General features: G+C 38.1%; 1 protein-coding gene across 9 annotated transcripts in view; it reads left to right on the forward strand.

The window, feature by feature from the left end:
• UNC79 (unc-79 homolog, NALCN channel complex subunit) overlaps positions 1-17,299 on the forward strand; it is a 114,643-nt gene that overhangs the window by 71,095 nt on the left and 26,249 nt on the right. For all 9 annotated transcript variants that reach the window (XM_074868660.1, XM_074868663.1, XM_074868661.1 and 6 more), the window contains 8 exons: positions 1,392-1,494; positions 3,279-3,419; positions 7,418-7,456; positions 8,418-8,530; positions 8,617-8,702; positions 9,686-9,859; positions 11,661-11,729; positions 12,318-12,428. In XM_074868660.1, the coding sequence (XP_074724761.1) occupies positions 1,392-1,494; positions 3,279-3,419; positions 7,418-7,456; positions 8,418-8,530; positions 8,617-8,702; positions 9,686-9,859; positions 11,661-11,729; positions 12,318-12,428 (836 nt within the window). The remainder of the gene's footprint in view (positions 1-1,391; positions 1,495-3,278; positions 3,420-7,417; positions 7,457-8,417; positions 8,531-8,616; positions 8,703-9,685; positions 9,860-11,660; positions 11,730-12,317; positions 12,429-17,299) is intronic.

Genomic DNA, 17,299 nt, shown 5'->3' on the forward strand with positions numbered 1-17,299 from the left:
TTGAAGCAACCAGCAGGAAAGTCAATAGTGGATTACTTAATCTGTGGTTGAATTGGCAGCAAAAGGGCATTGGTACTCTTATGAAAATTGATTCACAAAATGACCTTCTCATAAATTGGTCTTTAGAATGACATGCCCTTGGGGACAGCTTGTATACGTAACGATGGTGTCTACCTGCTGAGGTCCCTGGAGTCGTTATTGGAGCTGAACTGTATGGCAACAGGAGCAATGCTGTCTCTATCCTGTCAGCTACATGTGGCAACCAAAAGAGATAGTTTTCTTTAAGAATCGAATATCTCTCTCTGTCTTAGTAACCTGGAGAACAAAACAGCTATTTGAATGATCATCACAAGACATCTCAGATGAATGACATAGCTCGTACATCACAGTAGCTTTGATCCAATTTTCTGATGGCTCATGAATGAGTTATTATTCTTCTTGAGGTTTTTTTAACCAGACTAGCTGGAGAGTTGCTCTCCTGTATGGTTTTTTTTTTTTCTGCATTTGCTGTTGTCTGCTTAATGAAAACAAAGTGACTAAGCTAGGAAAACCACCATCCTGGAGAGACGTTAGACTGTCAGACTGCCCTGTATTGCTGTAATTTGGGAAAACAGAACTCAGAGAAGCCAAGAGTTTGAATCTTCCATTATACATAACCTTTCCTATTGAAACAAGCATCTGTCAGAAATTAGGTGCACAAAAAGTACCAAAGGCAAAGGGAACTCCATATGTTGTCATGATCACAGTGGCTGTGCCTCCAGCTGAACACCTCAGCTTTGGACAATAAAGATGCTTGTGAAGGCTTTCAACAGAAAGCATTTCTAATCATCAGCCCTCTAATGTTCTTAGTGTTTCTCAACTCCTTATGAATTCTTTCTTCTAGCTGTCCTTTCCTGATTTCTCTCCTATGCCTCTTGTTACGGATGATATGAATAGTTTGATGACCTGGTGTTGAGACATAAGAACTTACTTTGTTCTTCATGTCACCAAGAACTATGGGAAGGTAATTCCCAAGAAATATGGGGGAAAACTGCAAGTATTCTGGTGTCCAGTCTCATAGCAACTGTAGAATCATCCTCTCTCCGTGAAAACTGAGTAGACACAATTACATCTGCCTTCCTGGAATTTTTGTTCTTTGTTATCTTTTTACCAAAGATTTTTTTAAGTTTTGGGTGTTTTTTTTTTTTTACATTGATAGTTCTAGGTAATTGTCATAATCTGGCAGAAGCAAGGAATGTGCTATATATCCTTTTGTAGACACACTTTATTTCTTGCTTCCATGTACAGTAAAACCATTATGGCTCTTCTTTAGAAGTCTGCTCTTCAAGCAGTTTGCATTTCTGTTTACTGAGTTTCTTTCCTTTTTTTTTTTTTCCCCTAATTGTCTTAAGGTGCCACAAAATCTAGCTTGCTGTCAGCACCCAGTATAGTCAGTATGTTTGTACCTGCACCAGAAGAATTTGCTGATGACCAGCCCATTGTGATGACTGACAAGTAAGTTCTTTTTCCATTCCTTTCAAAGAACTAGTTGAACTTCAAATAGGTCAAGTGAAGTATAGATATACTTTATGGAAATATAAAGTCCATTCTATCATTTATCTCTGTGCTAAGCTTTTTAATTATTTTTTTTACTTCAAGGTAAACATTTTCTAAACACTGCCAGCAAGATGTGCTTTTAATTAAGTAGGACCTGTGTGAGTTTGCACAGGTGAAGTGATGACTCAGGCTATTGTGTGTGCATGGAGGGTGGGGGAAGCACTTTCCATCCTGTTTTAAATCAAGGGTTCCTCATGATGTATCAGAAATCACTTTTGCCTTTGGAAAAAACAAAAAGCTGTTTTTACAAGAGCTTTGGGTTTCTGTTGAAATAGGTAACTGTTGATGTGTAATCATGTGTAATCAATATAGCATTTTTAATACTGATAGTCACTGATCCCAAAAGCTTTTGCAAACCTTAATTGGTTGGTTAAAATGCCTCTGAAGGAAGTGTTAAACTTAAGTGTACTCATTTAATGGAGAAGTAAAGCAGTTAGCAGGGAGCCATGCATTGATTTAGTCAAAAATTGGGAAAGAGAAACCAGAAGTTCTTGCCTATGCTCCTGCGCTCAGTCCAGTAGACAGACAAGCCGTCATGATCACCGGAGAAAGATAGTGTCATTGGCAGGCTGTGACTGGAAGTGGACCTTATTGTGTGACAAAGTGAAGCATCCCAAAAGTTAGGCTTATCTCTTGGACGTCCTTTGGCCATTTCACCAAGCCTCTAGCACCACCTGTAAACATACAGACCAGGTGAGCTTGACTTCCATGACTTTGTTGGCACATTTTATTTCTGTTCAGTAACAAAGACAAGAAAATTGCCCATACAATTCCATTAAATTAAAATATCATAATCTGTTGGAGTCATTAGCAACTGATCAATCAAATTAAGCAAGCCTTCCTACTGGGCTGAGATAAGCCAGTTTCCCACATTGGTTTGCCTTTTTTGTAGGTTGTGAAAGCCTGTCTCATCTCTCCTAAATCTGACATCCCCTTTATAATTAGACCTTACGGAGCCCTTTCAGAACTTCATCAGTTGTCTTTGAGCATTTCAGGAAGCATAAGTGACTCAGCAGCAAATCTGCCCTGGGAAAGGAGACTTTTCTGAAATCTAAGGTTCTGTGCCCCTGAGAGGTCCTTTCATTTCTTTCTTAACAGCTATAACTGCGGTGGGAACCAATCAGATCATTGTTTCCTAACTGTCTAATTTGTTATTCATAATTCATGGCTGACAAGAAGGACAATGTGAAATTGTTCCATCTCTTTAAGATCATCTATGAGTGTCATTGTTTGTGTCTGTGCTGCTAAATAGAAGAGTGCCAGGGACTTGAGCCCTTGCCTGAGCCCAAGTTGCATGAACTGGCTGGTGTTCACATTGCTGAGGACTAGTCTTCACTGCTGCAGATTTCTCTTGAATAGTGCAAACTGAAGCAGTCCAATCCATTGAGGGGAATGGCTAACAATTAGCAATGAAGAACCCAAAGCAAGGCCTGCCCTGTGGCCCTCTTTCATTTGTCAGTGAAGAAACAGTCAGTGCAACCCGTGAGAAGCTTTATTAATTTTTGAAAGCCATGGACTGTTATTAATTATAGAAAGATCACAATTATGTTATCTTTCTACATAAATTTTGAATAGTGTGTACTAAATAATAGTACTTTAAAAAGATGTAATTACACATGTATGTATATGTAGTAATACTTTGTTTTAAATTTGTTAATATCATTTTTTAAAACTGTTTGCAGGTGCCATGACTGTGGGGCTATTCTTGAAGAATATGATGAAGAAACCCTAGGCTTGGCCATAGTTGTGCTCTCAACCTTCATTCACCTTAGTCCAGACTTGGCTGCTCCTCTGCTGTTGGACATCATGCAGTCTGTAGGAAGGTAAATTCAGGACTTTCTTCTCTCTCATATGATTGAAAGAATTTTGTGCCTGGAATTGGATTTACATAAACTTCACTATATGAAGTTATATATTTTAGAACTCTTAGGTGGATAACATCTGGTTCTGTCTGCTTCTTTGTTACTCATCATTTTATCAATTTCTTATGTAACTTCTTCCACACTGTCACTTCAATTTTGGGCAGCAACTTTGATGTCCTCCCCTTTTACCTTCCAAAAGGAGATTCCAGCTTGGGAATCTCCCCAGCTTGTCCCACTGTAAGCAGTGATGTAAAGAATTAATTCAGTTTTTCTGCAGTACTGTTATCTTCCTTGAGTGCCCTGTTTATTACCTGAACAGCAATTGATGCAGCAATTGTTGTGCTTCTTGATCCTGTTCTACTTGAAGAAAAATTTATTGTTAGTTTTTATTTCTTCTACTAGTTGCTCCTTGAACTATTTTTTGGCCTGCCTTCTTGTAGTTTTTACATTGGATTTGTCAGAATTTATGCTCTTTTCTGCTGTAATTTGAGATGTGACTTCAGCTTTTTGAAAGAAGCTTTCTTCTTTCTAATAACCTCCCTCCCCTTTCCTTTCTTCTGCTCTCTTGAAGTCTTTCTTAACAGATGGGGTACCTTGGCCCTTGTGCTTCCAATGTAATGTTCTTAAACAGCTTCTGTGCTTGGCTACCCCTCTTGCTGCTTTGACAGAATTTTTCACTTCTATGTAGTTCCTGCTTTAGAAGCAGTGCACAAATGTGGTCAGCTTTTCTGCATATTGTCGCTCCTGGAGGACTGTTGACTCCTAGGTATGATCATTCATTAGCATACCTGAATCTCTTCAGGCTCTTCAGCCATATTTTGTATGCTAATTAAGACTAAAGAGTTGCATCTCCTTATGAAGGCTTCCTAACCAGCTGCTGTATGAGATTGTCTCTGGTAAGGTCTTAAACATTTGCTGTCTATTATTTTTCTGTTGTGACTTTTACCCAGTGTGCATGGGATAATTGAAGTGCACCATTACTATTGTATTACTTGTTGTTCCTGCCTCGGCCACTTCCACAACTTCCTGCCTAACAGGTGGGAGGGATGCGTAGGGGGTGTTTCAGAATAAACTTCTGAGCAGCACTAGAAGTGCAGAAATGATGCACAGCTCTACATTTCTATGTTCTTTTCTGTGACTGAAGTAAAAATTGCTTGACTGTGACTTCTTCAGGGGCACAGGTCTTCACAGCCCTTTCTCTCCACTACCTCCCAATTCCATTTAAACACAGAAGCTATTCAAGTCCTCCATTTCCATTAATTGCAAGGCTGCAGTTCCCTGCTGTCACTGTTCATGAACTCTGATGGAGGCAAAGTTTCTAATTTAGACAGATGCCATCCATTCTTTGTGATTCTTGTAAATACAGCAGTACTACAGCCACAGAGAGTGAATCATTTGGAAGATAAATTATCAAGGGATGAGGGCCGAGTGGGCTACCTTTTTCTGTGCTTTGAAGAAGAAATGCTGAGTCTTTGGAGTGAGACAGCTGATTGTTTTAGAGCAACAGATGACATGCAGCATGGGATATTCCTGTGAAATGTCCTGTGTTATTCCTACTGGCTGACATTTCTGACAAATCCTAAGTCCAGTAAGAGGCTTCCCACAAGGGAATTATTTTGAATAGATGCAAAGTAAGTAGCATATACAAGCAGAGGGGCATTCAGGTGCCTCATGTATAACCTAAGTCACTGTCTTTCATCAGGCAGTGCTGTATCATTACCTCCAAATACTCATCTGACAGCAGAAGTGAGAATGAATTAGACTTACTCTATTCTTAGAAAAAGAACTATGACTTTCATGCTTAGAAGAGGAAACAAGGATTTAGGAAATCTAGGTTCTTTCAGAATACTTAAACAATACACAGAAAGATTTTCAAAAGTTATTTGGGTACCCACAGATACAGATAGGCATTTATTGGGAATTTCAGAAGATAAAAAGTTCTGCATTCAAATTACTGACAGTTAGAGATTGGTATGTTTCTAAGACTATGGCATGCACTTAAATTTTGCTCTAGTTCTCGAATCAGATTTTTGACTTGTTGGTTCTTATTTAATTGATTTCCAGTGAGGTTTAGCTTTCCAAGCATCAAAGCCCTGTTTGAAAGTGGCATTTAGGCTCTTGAGTTAGTGAGGAGCTTTGAAAAGCTTAACTTATGTTCTTAACATGTACAAATTTGAACACATCCATTTACTGTCTACTGGCCATTTACTGTTCTGCTTTGTGGTCTGCAAAGTGGAGGTAAAGATGGGGGTTCATGGCCTTTGTGCAACAAAATATTTAGAGTAGTAATGATAAATGCATGCAAGCTGTAAATTTTAAAAAGTTTTTCAGATGTTCCCAAGTATTTAGTGTAGTTCATGTCTCAGGAAGTTTTTCCAAAGTTAGAAACCGAATGTTTTGTTTATCATAAAAACCACACTTGCATTATTGCATTCAAAAGGAGAGGAAAACTTTGCATAGAACTTTGATTTGTTTTAGAATAAATATTTTATGCTTTTGTATTTCTATGCTTTAGTAGATGTTTGAAAATAAGTGTAATGTCCATTGGGCATGTGATTAGTCTCACTGCGTTCTCCAGAAATCCTCGTGTGCTTTAATGTAAGCTGGTGCTACAGTTATTCCAGAATCAAGGTCTGTATTGCTTGAAGGTAGCTTCAGACCTGTTTTCACCCAGAATTACCTTTGCAGACCAGAATTAATGTGTTGTAATTTAGTGTGGACTCCTCTTAACAACAGTGGAGTCAGGGACTCTAATGAGTCTTTCTGATTTATGCTGGGACAGTTGAAGAGAATATAATCTTCAGTCCCCTGCATCATGCATCCTGAGATTATTGCACTGTTGAAAGTATGCTGCATCCCCAGTTTGTCATGCTTCGTTAATGAAAATCACTATCCATTTTGGTTTACACTGATACATTCAACTGAGCTGCCGTAGGGTCCTTTTTGGGTTTTGCAGTGGTGACTAGAGAAGAAACTGCCTTCAGAACAGAGTCTGACAGAGGATTGAGCAACAGCTAAATCCAGCCTAAAAGGATTGTGAATCAAAGATAAACACTGAAGGCCAGATCATCAGCAGATGTAAATTAACATAGCTCTGTGAACTTTCTGTTTATACCTATCAATTTACACCAACTGAAATACTAATGTGCAGCAGATGAAAGTAAAAATTGCATGGTATTTCGCATGTAAGAGATGCTTCCAGTGTCCATCTTTATAACTGCTTTTTAGTGACTTTTTGTATTAAAGGTGTGTTGCTTTGATATTATATGCCCTGATTCTGTGTGTATACATGTCCTGGAAATTGAAGTGCATGATTTTGCTTTAAAATTGTGTTCAGTATTTTCATCACTGAATGCCCGTATTTGGCTTTAAAGTCTATATTTAGGAACTAAAATAAATGACCTGATTTTTGAGATCCCATTTCCCATGGGTTCTCATCTGACTTTTTAAGAGCTCATAGGTACTTAGTCTTTCTGAAATTAAGCCAGTTATTTAGGTGCCAAAATCTGGAACTAGAAGCCTCACTTCAGGCTGCCAAGTAGAGAATTTTGGCTTAGTCTATGTTGCCGTGTTAATCAGAAACAATTCAGTCAGTAGGCAGCTTCTGGCAATCTTTTTTTTCTCCAAATCCCTCTAGGTTAGTAATTATCCATGATGTGCATGTAAGGCAATAGCTCTATTTCATTATCTTCATGCTAGTACAGGGAGGCAAGTATATTTGTCTTTAGAGCTCTTAAGTATTTGTGAGACTGCAAGACTGAATAGAGTGTATATGTTGTGCAAACATGATTTGACTGAATTTATGTGCTCCTCAGAAGACCTTTCTGATGACATTTTAAATGTTCTTTAAAATTCTTGTTTATTTTTTAAAACAAAATGATACTTTATTGGCTTACTTAAAAATGAAACATAAAAAAAGCATATGAGCTTCACTTTTTTTTTTTAAATTTTTATTCTAGGTTGGCATCAAGTACCAGTTTTTCTAATCAAGCAGAAAGGTATGGTAGCAAAGGATACCTTGGCCAAAATGAAACAATTAATCTAAAACATCATCCTCCCTGGCCTGAAAATCAACTAAATTTAACTTTTTAAAAATTTCTGTAAGGTTTGTGAGTAAGAGGAAAAACCGGTCCTTTCCCACTTGTTTCAAATATCTCGTGTTCTGAAGATGAACAGGAACCCATATTCATATGTATTGAACTTGAAAAAACTCAGATTCAGACATAATTTAAAGATGCCTTCTGTTTCTGCAATTTCACTGCAGCTTTATCGAGCTTGTTTTGTGCTCAGTATTTGTCTTGATAAACTATCTTCATACATTCAATTGAGTGAATCATCCTTGGCCATGGAGAACCCCTGGTAGTGATGTCTCATTATGTAAATCAGATGCTGAATAGGATAAATTTATTTTGAGAAGCTGTAAAACATGTTAAGATGCAGTTTATGAGTAAATACTTCAGCTTTTTAAATGAAACCATTAATTTTATGAGTGATTAAGAAGTAATTAATCTCTTGAAGGAAACTACAAGAGGCAAATCAGTATTATAATGTGTGTGTTTACCTGTTGTTCATGTGTTTTATGGTAAAAAGAACCTCATCCTGTATCACTGAAATACAATAGGTGAGAGAGGGATTATACTTCAAAATCAGATGACTCACAAGTAAAACTATGTTGGAGAATCAGGAAAAATGCAACTATTTTTTGAGACTTAAATACTTTAGAGCTGAAAAAGTTAAGTACACATACCTACATAGTCGAGCTGAAATAATAAAATCAACATGCTGAACTGTTTTTTGGGATCAAGACAGTTCTGGTTTTGACTGTCTCACTCATAAATGAACACTTCCAAAATGAAAAAGAATAGGATCATCTTTATTTTCTCCATGTAGTCACCTTTGAGAATGGTTTCATCTGCAATGCAATTTCTTTCTTCTTCCTTTTTCTTCCCTTCATTTCAGCATGATGATCCCTGGAAATGCTGCAGGTGTGGCCAAGCAGTTCCTCCGTTGTGTGTTCCATCAGCTGGCTCCCAATGGCATTTTTCCCCAGCTCTTCCAGAGCAATATTAAAGGTAATGTGTGGTACCTGAGTGCATTTCTGACCCTCTCAGTTACCTCTGTATGGACAGCCAGTGCAAAAATGTCATTCAAATTTCAGATGGAAGTTTTTTACGGACCTTGGCCACATCTCTTATGGACTTCAGTGAGCTGAGTTCCATCGCTGCTCTGAGCCAGCTGTTAGAGGTATGTTGGCAATTGGCTCTGTTAAAGGTGCTAGTTTTATTAACATTGTCAGGCATATTGGATCATTTCTCCTCATTCATTAAAAGTTCAGACTTGCATCACCAAAAGCAATGTGAATTTTCCTTTTGTAGTCCTTGGAAGCAGGATTAGCCTGTCCTCACCATTTTCCTTCTGGGTCTTGCTCTCACTGATAGGTGGGGTTTTTGGTTTGTTTGTTTTTGTTTTGGGTTTTTTGTTGTTGTTGTTTTGTTGTTTGTTTGTTTTTTTTTCTCAGAGCAGCTCCTGGAGCTGTCCTACACACTGGTAGTGTGGGCCATCCCTTCCCCCAGCACTGTTTCTCATTTTCAGGAACATTTCTGTTCATACATCTCATTTCTCCCTCTCCCCTGTATCTGATGGCAGTTTCTCTAATTAGTCCAAAGATTTACTGCCTGCCTTTCACTGACTGCCTCCTATGCACTTGGCTTGTTTCTACCATAACTTTTGTCCTCCCACTGGCACTGGTCACCTGCATGTATCCTGCTCTTCCAAGAACATGGTGGTTGCTTCATACAAAGATTTTGACATCACTTTAAAACTGCTTATGTCTTTCTAGACCCAACCCTAGTACACAAGCCAAAAAAGCATACATGGTCTACTGGACATTAATGAACCTATCTTGTTTAAAGCTGCCCAGAGGAAAACATGGACAATCCACTGAGATCTGCTTTTTTTTCCTGCCATGCTAGTCTAAGCAGGTTATGAGTTAGGACCCTGCTTATAACAGTTTGGCTCAAAATCTTTGGGTCATTACTTTAGAACTGAACGAGACTTAACTGTCGCGTACACGGTTCAAATTCCCTGCACAACATTTTATCATTAGAATTAGAGAAGAGGTAAGTAGTATTTGGTCTGAACAAATTAACCTCAGCATTTCCAAATACTGTTTAAGGGACCATTTCTGCATGTGTACATTTATTTACAGTTCTCGTTTTGTTTCCCAGGGTTTAAACAACAAAAAGAATTTACCAGCAGGGGGTGCAATGCTACGCTGTTTGGAAAATATTGCTACCTTTATGGAAGCCTTGCCGATGGATTCACCCAGCAACCTCTGGACCACAATTAGTAATCAGTTTCAGACCTTCCTTACTAAACTCCCTTGTGTTTTGCCACTCAAGGTATGGACATCTGAAACGAGCTATACTGCCATTGCTCAGGGTGTACCATAACAGTAGGAAAGTTGTGGATGAGAAATCAGAGCGGGTTGTTGTGAATATTTTCTAATGATTCAATTAATGTTTCCTGAGGACTGGATTTATTGTATGTCTGATCCACCCCTTTAATTATATTTTCTGTGGGTAACAATAACAACTCTGACCAGAGTACTCTTCACTCTGTTGGCGTTTTTCCTTTACATTTTCCATGCCCTGTCTTTGTCAGATTAGAATACTGCATTTGAGAGAATCAGCATTTTGGCAATAAAAATCCATCTGGTTTTAACTGTTAAAAAGCCCAAAAACTTTCAAGAAGACCAGCAGTACCTAATTAATTTGCTGAAAGTACATAATAGTCAGACAGGCAGAGAGAACTGAGACTACTGGGAAGTAAAGCCAGCCTGTTTGGCTGACCAGGTTGTAGTTCTGGCTGTAATCAGAATATAGTCGCAGAAACTGAATGTAGAAGCTTTGGGCTCTGATTTCTGAGTGCTCAGAAGATGTACAGAGCGATCTTATCTCCTAGAGTGTATATTTCTAGAGATCTTCTCAGTAAACACAATAAAAACTTTTCTGAGTCTTTCTAGTAAGCATGGAATTCTGATGCCCTTATTCTGACTTCATTTCCTATGGCATGAATGAGCCCAGTGGTAATTTCTTCTGTGCAAAGCAGTGTTGCTCAGTATGAGCTGAGGGATCCAAAATCTAACTCTGTGACTTATAACATTGTCTTTTAAATAGGGTGTCACCACCAAATTACATGAATGATATTAAATTCCTTGACACTATTATGCAATAGTCAGATCTTGAAACCTCTTTAGATTTTGGTAAATTGAGGCACTATCCTGCAGCACTTACTAAGCCAAACAAGGCAGTAACCATTCCCTTCGTGTACTAGCCACTGCAATCTGTTGCATCTTGTCTATCTGAAATACATAAAAAGAAATGAACTGGATCTCAATAGTTCCAACTGCATATCTGCTATTCACAAAACAGTTAGATGGAGTGTTTACTCTGATTTTCCTTTTATTCATGGGAGGTATCATTAGTGATGCAAGTAAAATAATTGCTTGCTCCTGAACTTTCCATTTCCTGTTCCTTCCTTTAGGGTCATAAATGACTCTTTTCTGTTATAGATGTTTGCAGCAGGGACGAGGCAAGACAATGTATAGACCCTGAAAAGTTCCATTCAGTGCTGCAACCTGTGTGATTTACTCAGAAGAAAAATCGATCACACCATATGGAAAAACACCAGGAGGCACCTGGAACAGCTTTTGCCAGGGTGCATTCTGATGTTATGGGGTGTGAGTTACAGCCCTGTCTTGGAGTGTGGGCGAGAATGTCATAGCCCAGGGCAACCACAGAAATATAAAATGAGGTAGATGGTGTGTATCTCCTGCTACTCCACTCTTTTATTTTTTTTATCCCCAATCCATTTTTATTACAGTGCAAATATATTTCTAGGAAATTTTTGTCTTAAAAGCAACATAGTTAACTTTTCTAAACTAGCCCTTTAGTGAAATTTTACCGTCTCAAGGCCCATGCTGTGGTATGTTACCATTGAAGGGGTATAATTTTGTGTTTGGGAATAAGCCAGTTTAGGCAAGGTAAGTAAATATTAATCATTAGGAATCATTTTCACCTATAACTTGTTCATAGCTGCTACCACTAAAAGCAAGACATGTGCACAGAAAGGTACTAACTCTGTTTGTTTTTTTTTTCCTGTTTTTTTTTTTTCATTTCCTGCCTTCAAATGTGTTCACAGTGTTCTTTAGATTCTAGTTTAAGAATCATGATTTGCTTGTTGAAGATACCTACCACTAGTGCCACCAGGGTAAGTTCCAAGAAGATAAAACTCTGTTGCCTCAGGTTTAACCAGCCTGCTCTATTCTATGAATGTGTTCTTAGCCTCTAGCTAGGAAAGTATTATATATAAGCATAAAATTGTGCAGTCCAATACTCTTTGGAGAATGAGAAGAGCTTTGGAATCTAGGTTACAGTAAAGTGTGGGTGGGATTACATTCTTGTGTGGATGTGAACATAGATCTGATGTTCTCTTCCCCCATCCCACTCCTCTTTTTTTTCTTTAAAAATAAAAAAAAAGATAATAATGAACTTCCTTGGAAGTTCTGCAGTGCAATTCCACTGAGGTCAGTGAGGTTTTCAGCATAAACACTACAGAATCTCTTAAAAGTACTGTGTCAGAGGTGAAATTATTTTCTAATTTTTTGCTTCTAATGTCTCATACAAACATGAAGACAAATGGTAGACAGAATAGCCATTTGGCTGAAACAGTGTAAATCCCAGCAAGATGGCCTCTGAGCCAAAGGTAATGCTATTCGATTCAGGTGTTTCAGAGTTGAAATGCATTTTGTTTTGCTGGGCAACAAGTTACTGATTTCTCTAAATCATGTCATTGCAGAGTCTTCTGGAGCCTTTTTCAAAATTACTAAGCTTTGTAATTCAGAATGCTGTCTTCACTCTGGCCTACCTGGTGGAATTGTGTGGTTTGTGCTACCGAGCCTTCACTAAGGTAATAATGAGACTATATCTTCCTTTAGGGACCAGTGAAAATAGGACAAAATCTTACTTCCCTCAAGTAGTACATTTGTAAGTAAAGATGAAATCAGTGTCAAGTTTCAGACATGACAACAGTTTGAATGTAGTTTGGCTAATCAAGTAGCGATCATGATTCAGTGCCTTTTAATAATAATGAGTTTCACATTCACAGTATAGACACAGATAAGGGGAACCTGTTGAAAATATTGCTATGAAAAGTATTTTGGTGTGATTTCATGACTTGGAAATTTTTTTCTGTTGTAGAGATGATACCTGGTATTCATGCATGACTTCAAATGTCTGTACAGTCATATTTTTCCTAGTGCACAAGTTCAGCCAATTTGTGCAGTAAAAACTTAAATATTCCTGGTAGTGCCTTTTGAGAACACAGCTGTGAGGGGAGGCAACAGATAGCTAAGTAAAGTGGTGGATTCTTCCCGGCTTAAATCCCAGGTTAGGAGCTTCCCACCTTAAATCCTGTTTCATTCTGTATCAGGTATCTCACTTTGGTGTGCATGGCTATAAGCTGTGCAGAAAAGAGAGCGGTATGTTTGCACCTTTAAAAAGTTTTTAAGATTCCCGGATGAAAGCTATGATGTACAAATAACACTCAGTTATTACTCAAGTTCATTTTTGTAGCTATTGGTGAGAAGTTGAACACCAACAAAATCTACAAAAAACAATCAAACCTTTTACTAAGGCCCTATATGCTCCATTATGTAGATTATTAAGGTGCTGAGCAAAAATGTTGCTTCAGCCACCAAGTTTTCCATCCCCGATGTTTGTCAAAACAGTAATTAATCCTCAGGAAACATTCTCTCATAAGTAGCTACATGATTTTTTATATTGATAATGTACAACTGGACATGCATTTCTTCAGTCTTGGTAAGACTTAAAATATCACTGGACAAACAGTGAAAAAGAAATGATAAAAGCAGTGACAGTTTCACGGGAAAACTGCACCACAAGAAAATAAGAAAACTTTTACCAGATGTAATGGTTTGAAGCATTAAAAGAAACTAACAGTATATTTAATTACAACAAGCAAATACTTACTTTTTGTCTCATTTGAAAGAAAAGCGTTTATAAAAGAAAAAATCCTGAATACAGAAGAGACTGTCCCCCTTTTGGAAGTAACTTGAGTTAGATCTATAGTTAAGGCTTTGGGCAAGGCAAAATGAGAAAAATGTTAAGTTAAAGTCCAACAGTGGGTTTTTTTCACTGAACCAAAAAAAGCCCCATTTAAAACTGAAGAAAAGACAATCCTCTTGCGTTTGTGGTCTATTTCATGTATGCCTGCTAAAGCAAATTATGAAATACAGGAAATGTTTCACTCCTCATGCTCCACAGTTTCGGTTATTTCACAAAAATTTTATTAAAACCATGGTATTAAAAAACCCTATGTGTTTCTTGCATGCTTCCTGGTTCGATGTTCTATTAATATATTGAATACTTAATTGCACACAGGAAGCTGGATTATAGTGCTTGATAAAATCTCCTCCTTGATTTAGTTTAATGCAACCTGGTGACCCAGAAATGGAATCGTTAATGAATGGTCTCCTGCAATTTACAGCCACAAAATGCTTAATTTAGTGGAACTCCATGCTACATTATCTTTGTTATTTCTGAAAATTTACCATGGTTTTGCATTATAAATATCAAATTAATGATTGCTGTTAGAAAAGAAAACGAATCAGCTGTGATGTCTGTGTTTCTCTACAGTGGAAGTCACTTTAGCCAAGTAAGAGTGTTTGTCATAGAATACCACGTAGAAGTGAATTCCAGAAGGAATATAATTTGTGAACATTGAAGCTATTCAGATTTAATTACTTGTTTTGCAACTTTGAATGTGCTGGCTGGAACAAAACGCTAACTTTCAGCTAAGCTGTGTAGGATTCTTGTCTTTTCAAAGACCAAGCCACTCTGACATGTGCTTTGTAGAGGTCAGTGCTGTACGACCACTCTGAATCTTTTTTTATCTCCCAACATTTTCCTAATGCCCTGTGGCAGGAATATCTCGGTTTCTTTTGTCTTGGAGCCTGAAGACTCACGCTAATTTGATATTTCCTTCTCTTGAGTTTCTGTTGCGGGTCAGCAATTTGATTTTTTTCAGTGCCTTTGGAACTCTCAGTTGAGAGTAGCATCCCTTCTGTGGATTGTAATCTTCTTTAGTTTTCCTTTCAAGTATCTCAAGGTCCTAAATGAACACTTTTTGGCTTTCCTATGTCTTACAGCTGCTGAAGATTGAACCTAAAGTTAGCCTTTTGCTAGCATTCTGTTGACCCTTATTAAGTAAATGCAGAATGCCACTGAATTGGACATGACATGATTTTGCTATTGAATTTTTTAAAAGAATATTGAAGTGGCCAATCTTTAGTATTTGTAATCACTGTAGTAGCAACAGAGATAAAGTAAAGAATTTTGCTTTATACTGGCTTACTTGGAGGATAGCATGCCACTCCATTAAAGAACCAAATTTACTATTCTTATTACTAAGTTTGGGCTCTGAGATAGTGCTAGAAACAAACTTCAGTGGTTTCCCATTCTACGCATAGACTTCTGGAAAGTCACAGTTTGAAGGCTGCAAGAGTTGTTTTTTATATGGACACATAGACATTTGGGAGGGTTAATTTGGCTGAACAAAGGCTAAAGGGGTTGTATTCTTGACTCTTTGGTAGCAGATTTACACATGTGACTCCTGGGACGTTATTCTCATGGAACTAATACCCATTTATGGCTCTGTGGCAGAATATAAAGTTTTTAAAGTATGTATAAACTGTGTTTATACATATTTGTCACCAGCAGAATGATAGGAATAAGTAGACTTTGATAAGAAGGGTGTTCTGGGCTATTGACTTCAGTGTCATCACTCCCGATTTACAGTGCAGGAAGCAAGAGGTCACATGTCAAAAAACATTTGTTTGATTTTGCTTCATCTCTCTGCGTTGCATGTGCTTAACAAACATTAAGCATTTAGGCTGAAATAGGAGACTTCTTTGAGAAAGAGGTAGCTCAGTGTTGTATTATCCTTAGAGCCAAGGAAGGCTGAGATTCATGAAGCCTATGCATCCTCCCAGTGTTCTGACAAAGCAATTTATTATGGCCCAGTTATATCCTGTGTAGCATAGGTGTTTATAAAATAGCTGAATGCTTTTGAAAGAATTTTACCTCTCTTGTTTTATGGTATGTGCCAGCTACTGTACTGGGTTAGTGAGAGGAACTTCTTTCCAGTGTTTCGGGGGATGTAATTGTCAGCTCTCTGAGCATGGCACTGCATTATGTATGTGTCTCAAGAGACTGTGAAGGCGTATGATGGTGGGAAGGGTCACTTTTGATGGTGAATTCTAGTGAGTAATCAGAGTCTATTTGCACCTTGACTATTGTGCACCATTTTGGTTCCCCATTCCCAGTCAGAATATAGTAGAATTGGAGAAAGTTCAAATAATGGTAACAAGAATGATCAAACAGTAGGATGAGTTCCACATATAGAGCAACTGAGTTAGGGCTCTTCAATCTGAAAAAGCAACAACAGATGGGAATGTGAAAGAGGTCTGTAAGGTCACAAGTGACCCAGACAGGGATGGGTAATTTCATGCCTTTCCAGTACAAAAACAAGAACATACTAAGTTTGTAGTAACTAGTGTCAAAGCAAGTAAAGGGAAGTGGTTCTTGAACAGTGTGTGACTTCTTGCCAAGTACTGGGTATGCTAAAAGTAGACATGAGTCCAAGAAGTCAGTGTAAATCCACTGAGAGTTATGAGTTATATAGAAACTGCACTGAGCTCGGAAGTTCCCTGAGCTGAAAACAGTTGATGACTAGGAGGGTAGTAGTGGCATTTGCCTTGTTTTTATTCTTCCTTTTGTATCTGCTTATGGCCTTGTTGGAGGAAAGTTACCGAGGACATTTGTTCTGGTCTGACCTCTCTTGGATATTCGTATATTATTCTTACCAGGGCACCATTCATATATGTGGGATGTGTGACTTCTGAGTACTTGTCCCCTCAAGTAATGGTTTCATAATACAGCTGAACTGGTCCAGTGTTTGCTGTTCCCGTAAGGAAATGATTTTTTAAAAAATTTTTAGAAATTTTTTTCTTTTTTAATTTTTGAGTGTTAACTTCCTGTGAGTTTAGCTGCCTAGACTGCAGCAATGTAGTCAGACAAGAACGACTGCAGTCTGGGGCCCGTTCCATCAGCTAAATGTGTTATCTGTCTGCACACTCCATGTAACTGAAGATCAAACCAGGAGCTTGAAGTAAGGTCTCTTGATTCACAGTCTGGCATCATAATGTCCATGAAAGACATACCATTCTGTTGTTTTGGCACCTTCTCCCAAATCAGGGGCTGATATTTAAAATCTGTTTTCATTTAAAGGTATGTGGGTACTGTGGGAGACACGCACTGTTGCTGTAAGCTCTGTTTGGCAGTATGCTACGTAGGTACAATGTGGTGACATCAGCTCTTTGAAGAGGAACGCCGGTGACTGGCTTCTTGGTCTGCTGCAACCAAAGCTCCTCTCACTTTCAGCTATTCATCTCCTCCAACTCCTTCCCTTTAAGCAGCACTTGCTACTGTGTGCAGCTGAAGGTGGCCTTCAAACTGACCCTTACTAACTAAACCTCACAAGACCTCTCTTAGGAAGAGGCAAACATTATCCCATTTTACAGATGTCACAGAGGAACTGAAGCCCTGATTGTGTAAAAATTTCCACACATTTAACTTAAGTAAGCAGGCAAGAGCATGAGATTTACAAGATGGAAGATACTAGGCTTTAAATCTTAAGCACACTTAGGATATGTTCTCTTTATTAGACAACATTATTTCATCTCTAATGGTCATTTGAAA

The sequence above is a fragment of the Strix uralensis genome, chromosome 4 (assembly GCF_047716275.1).
Source record: "Strix uralensis isolate ZFMK-TIS-50842 chromosome 4, bStrUra1, whole genome shotgun sequence".
Classification (NCBI taxonomy): domain Eukaryota; kingdom Metazoa; phylum Chordata; class Aves; order Strigiformes; family Strigidae; genus Strix; species Strix uralensis.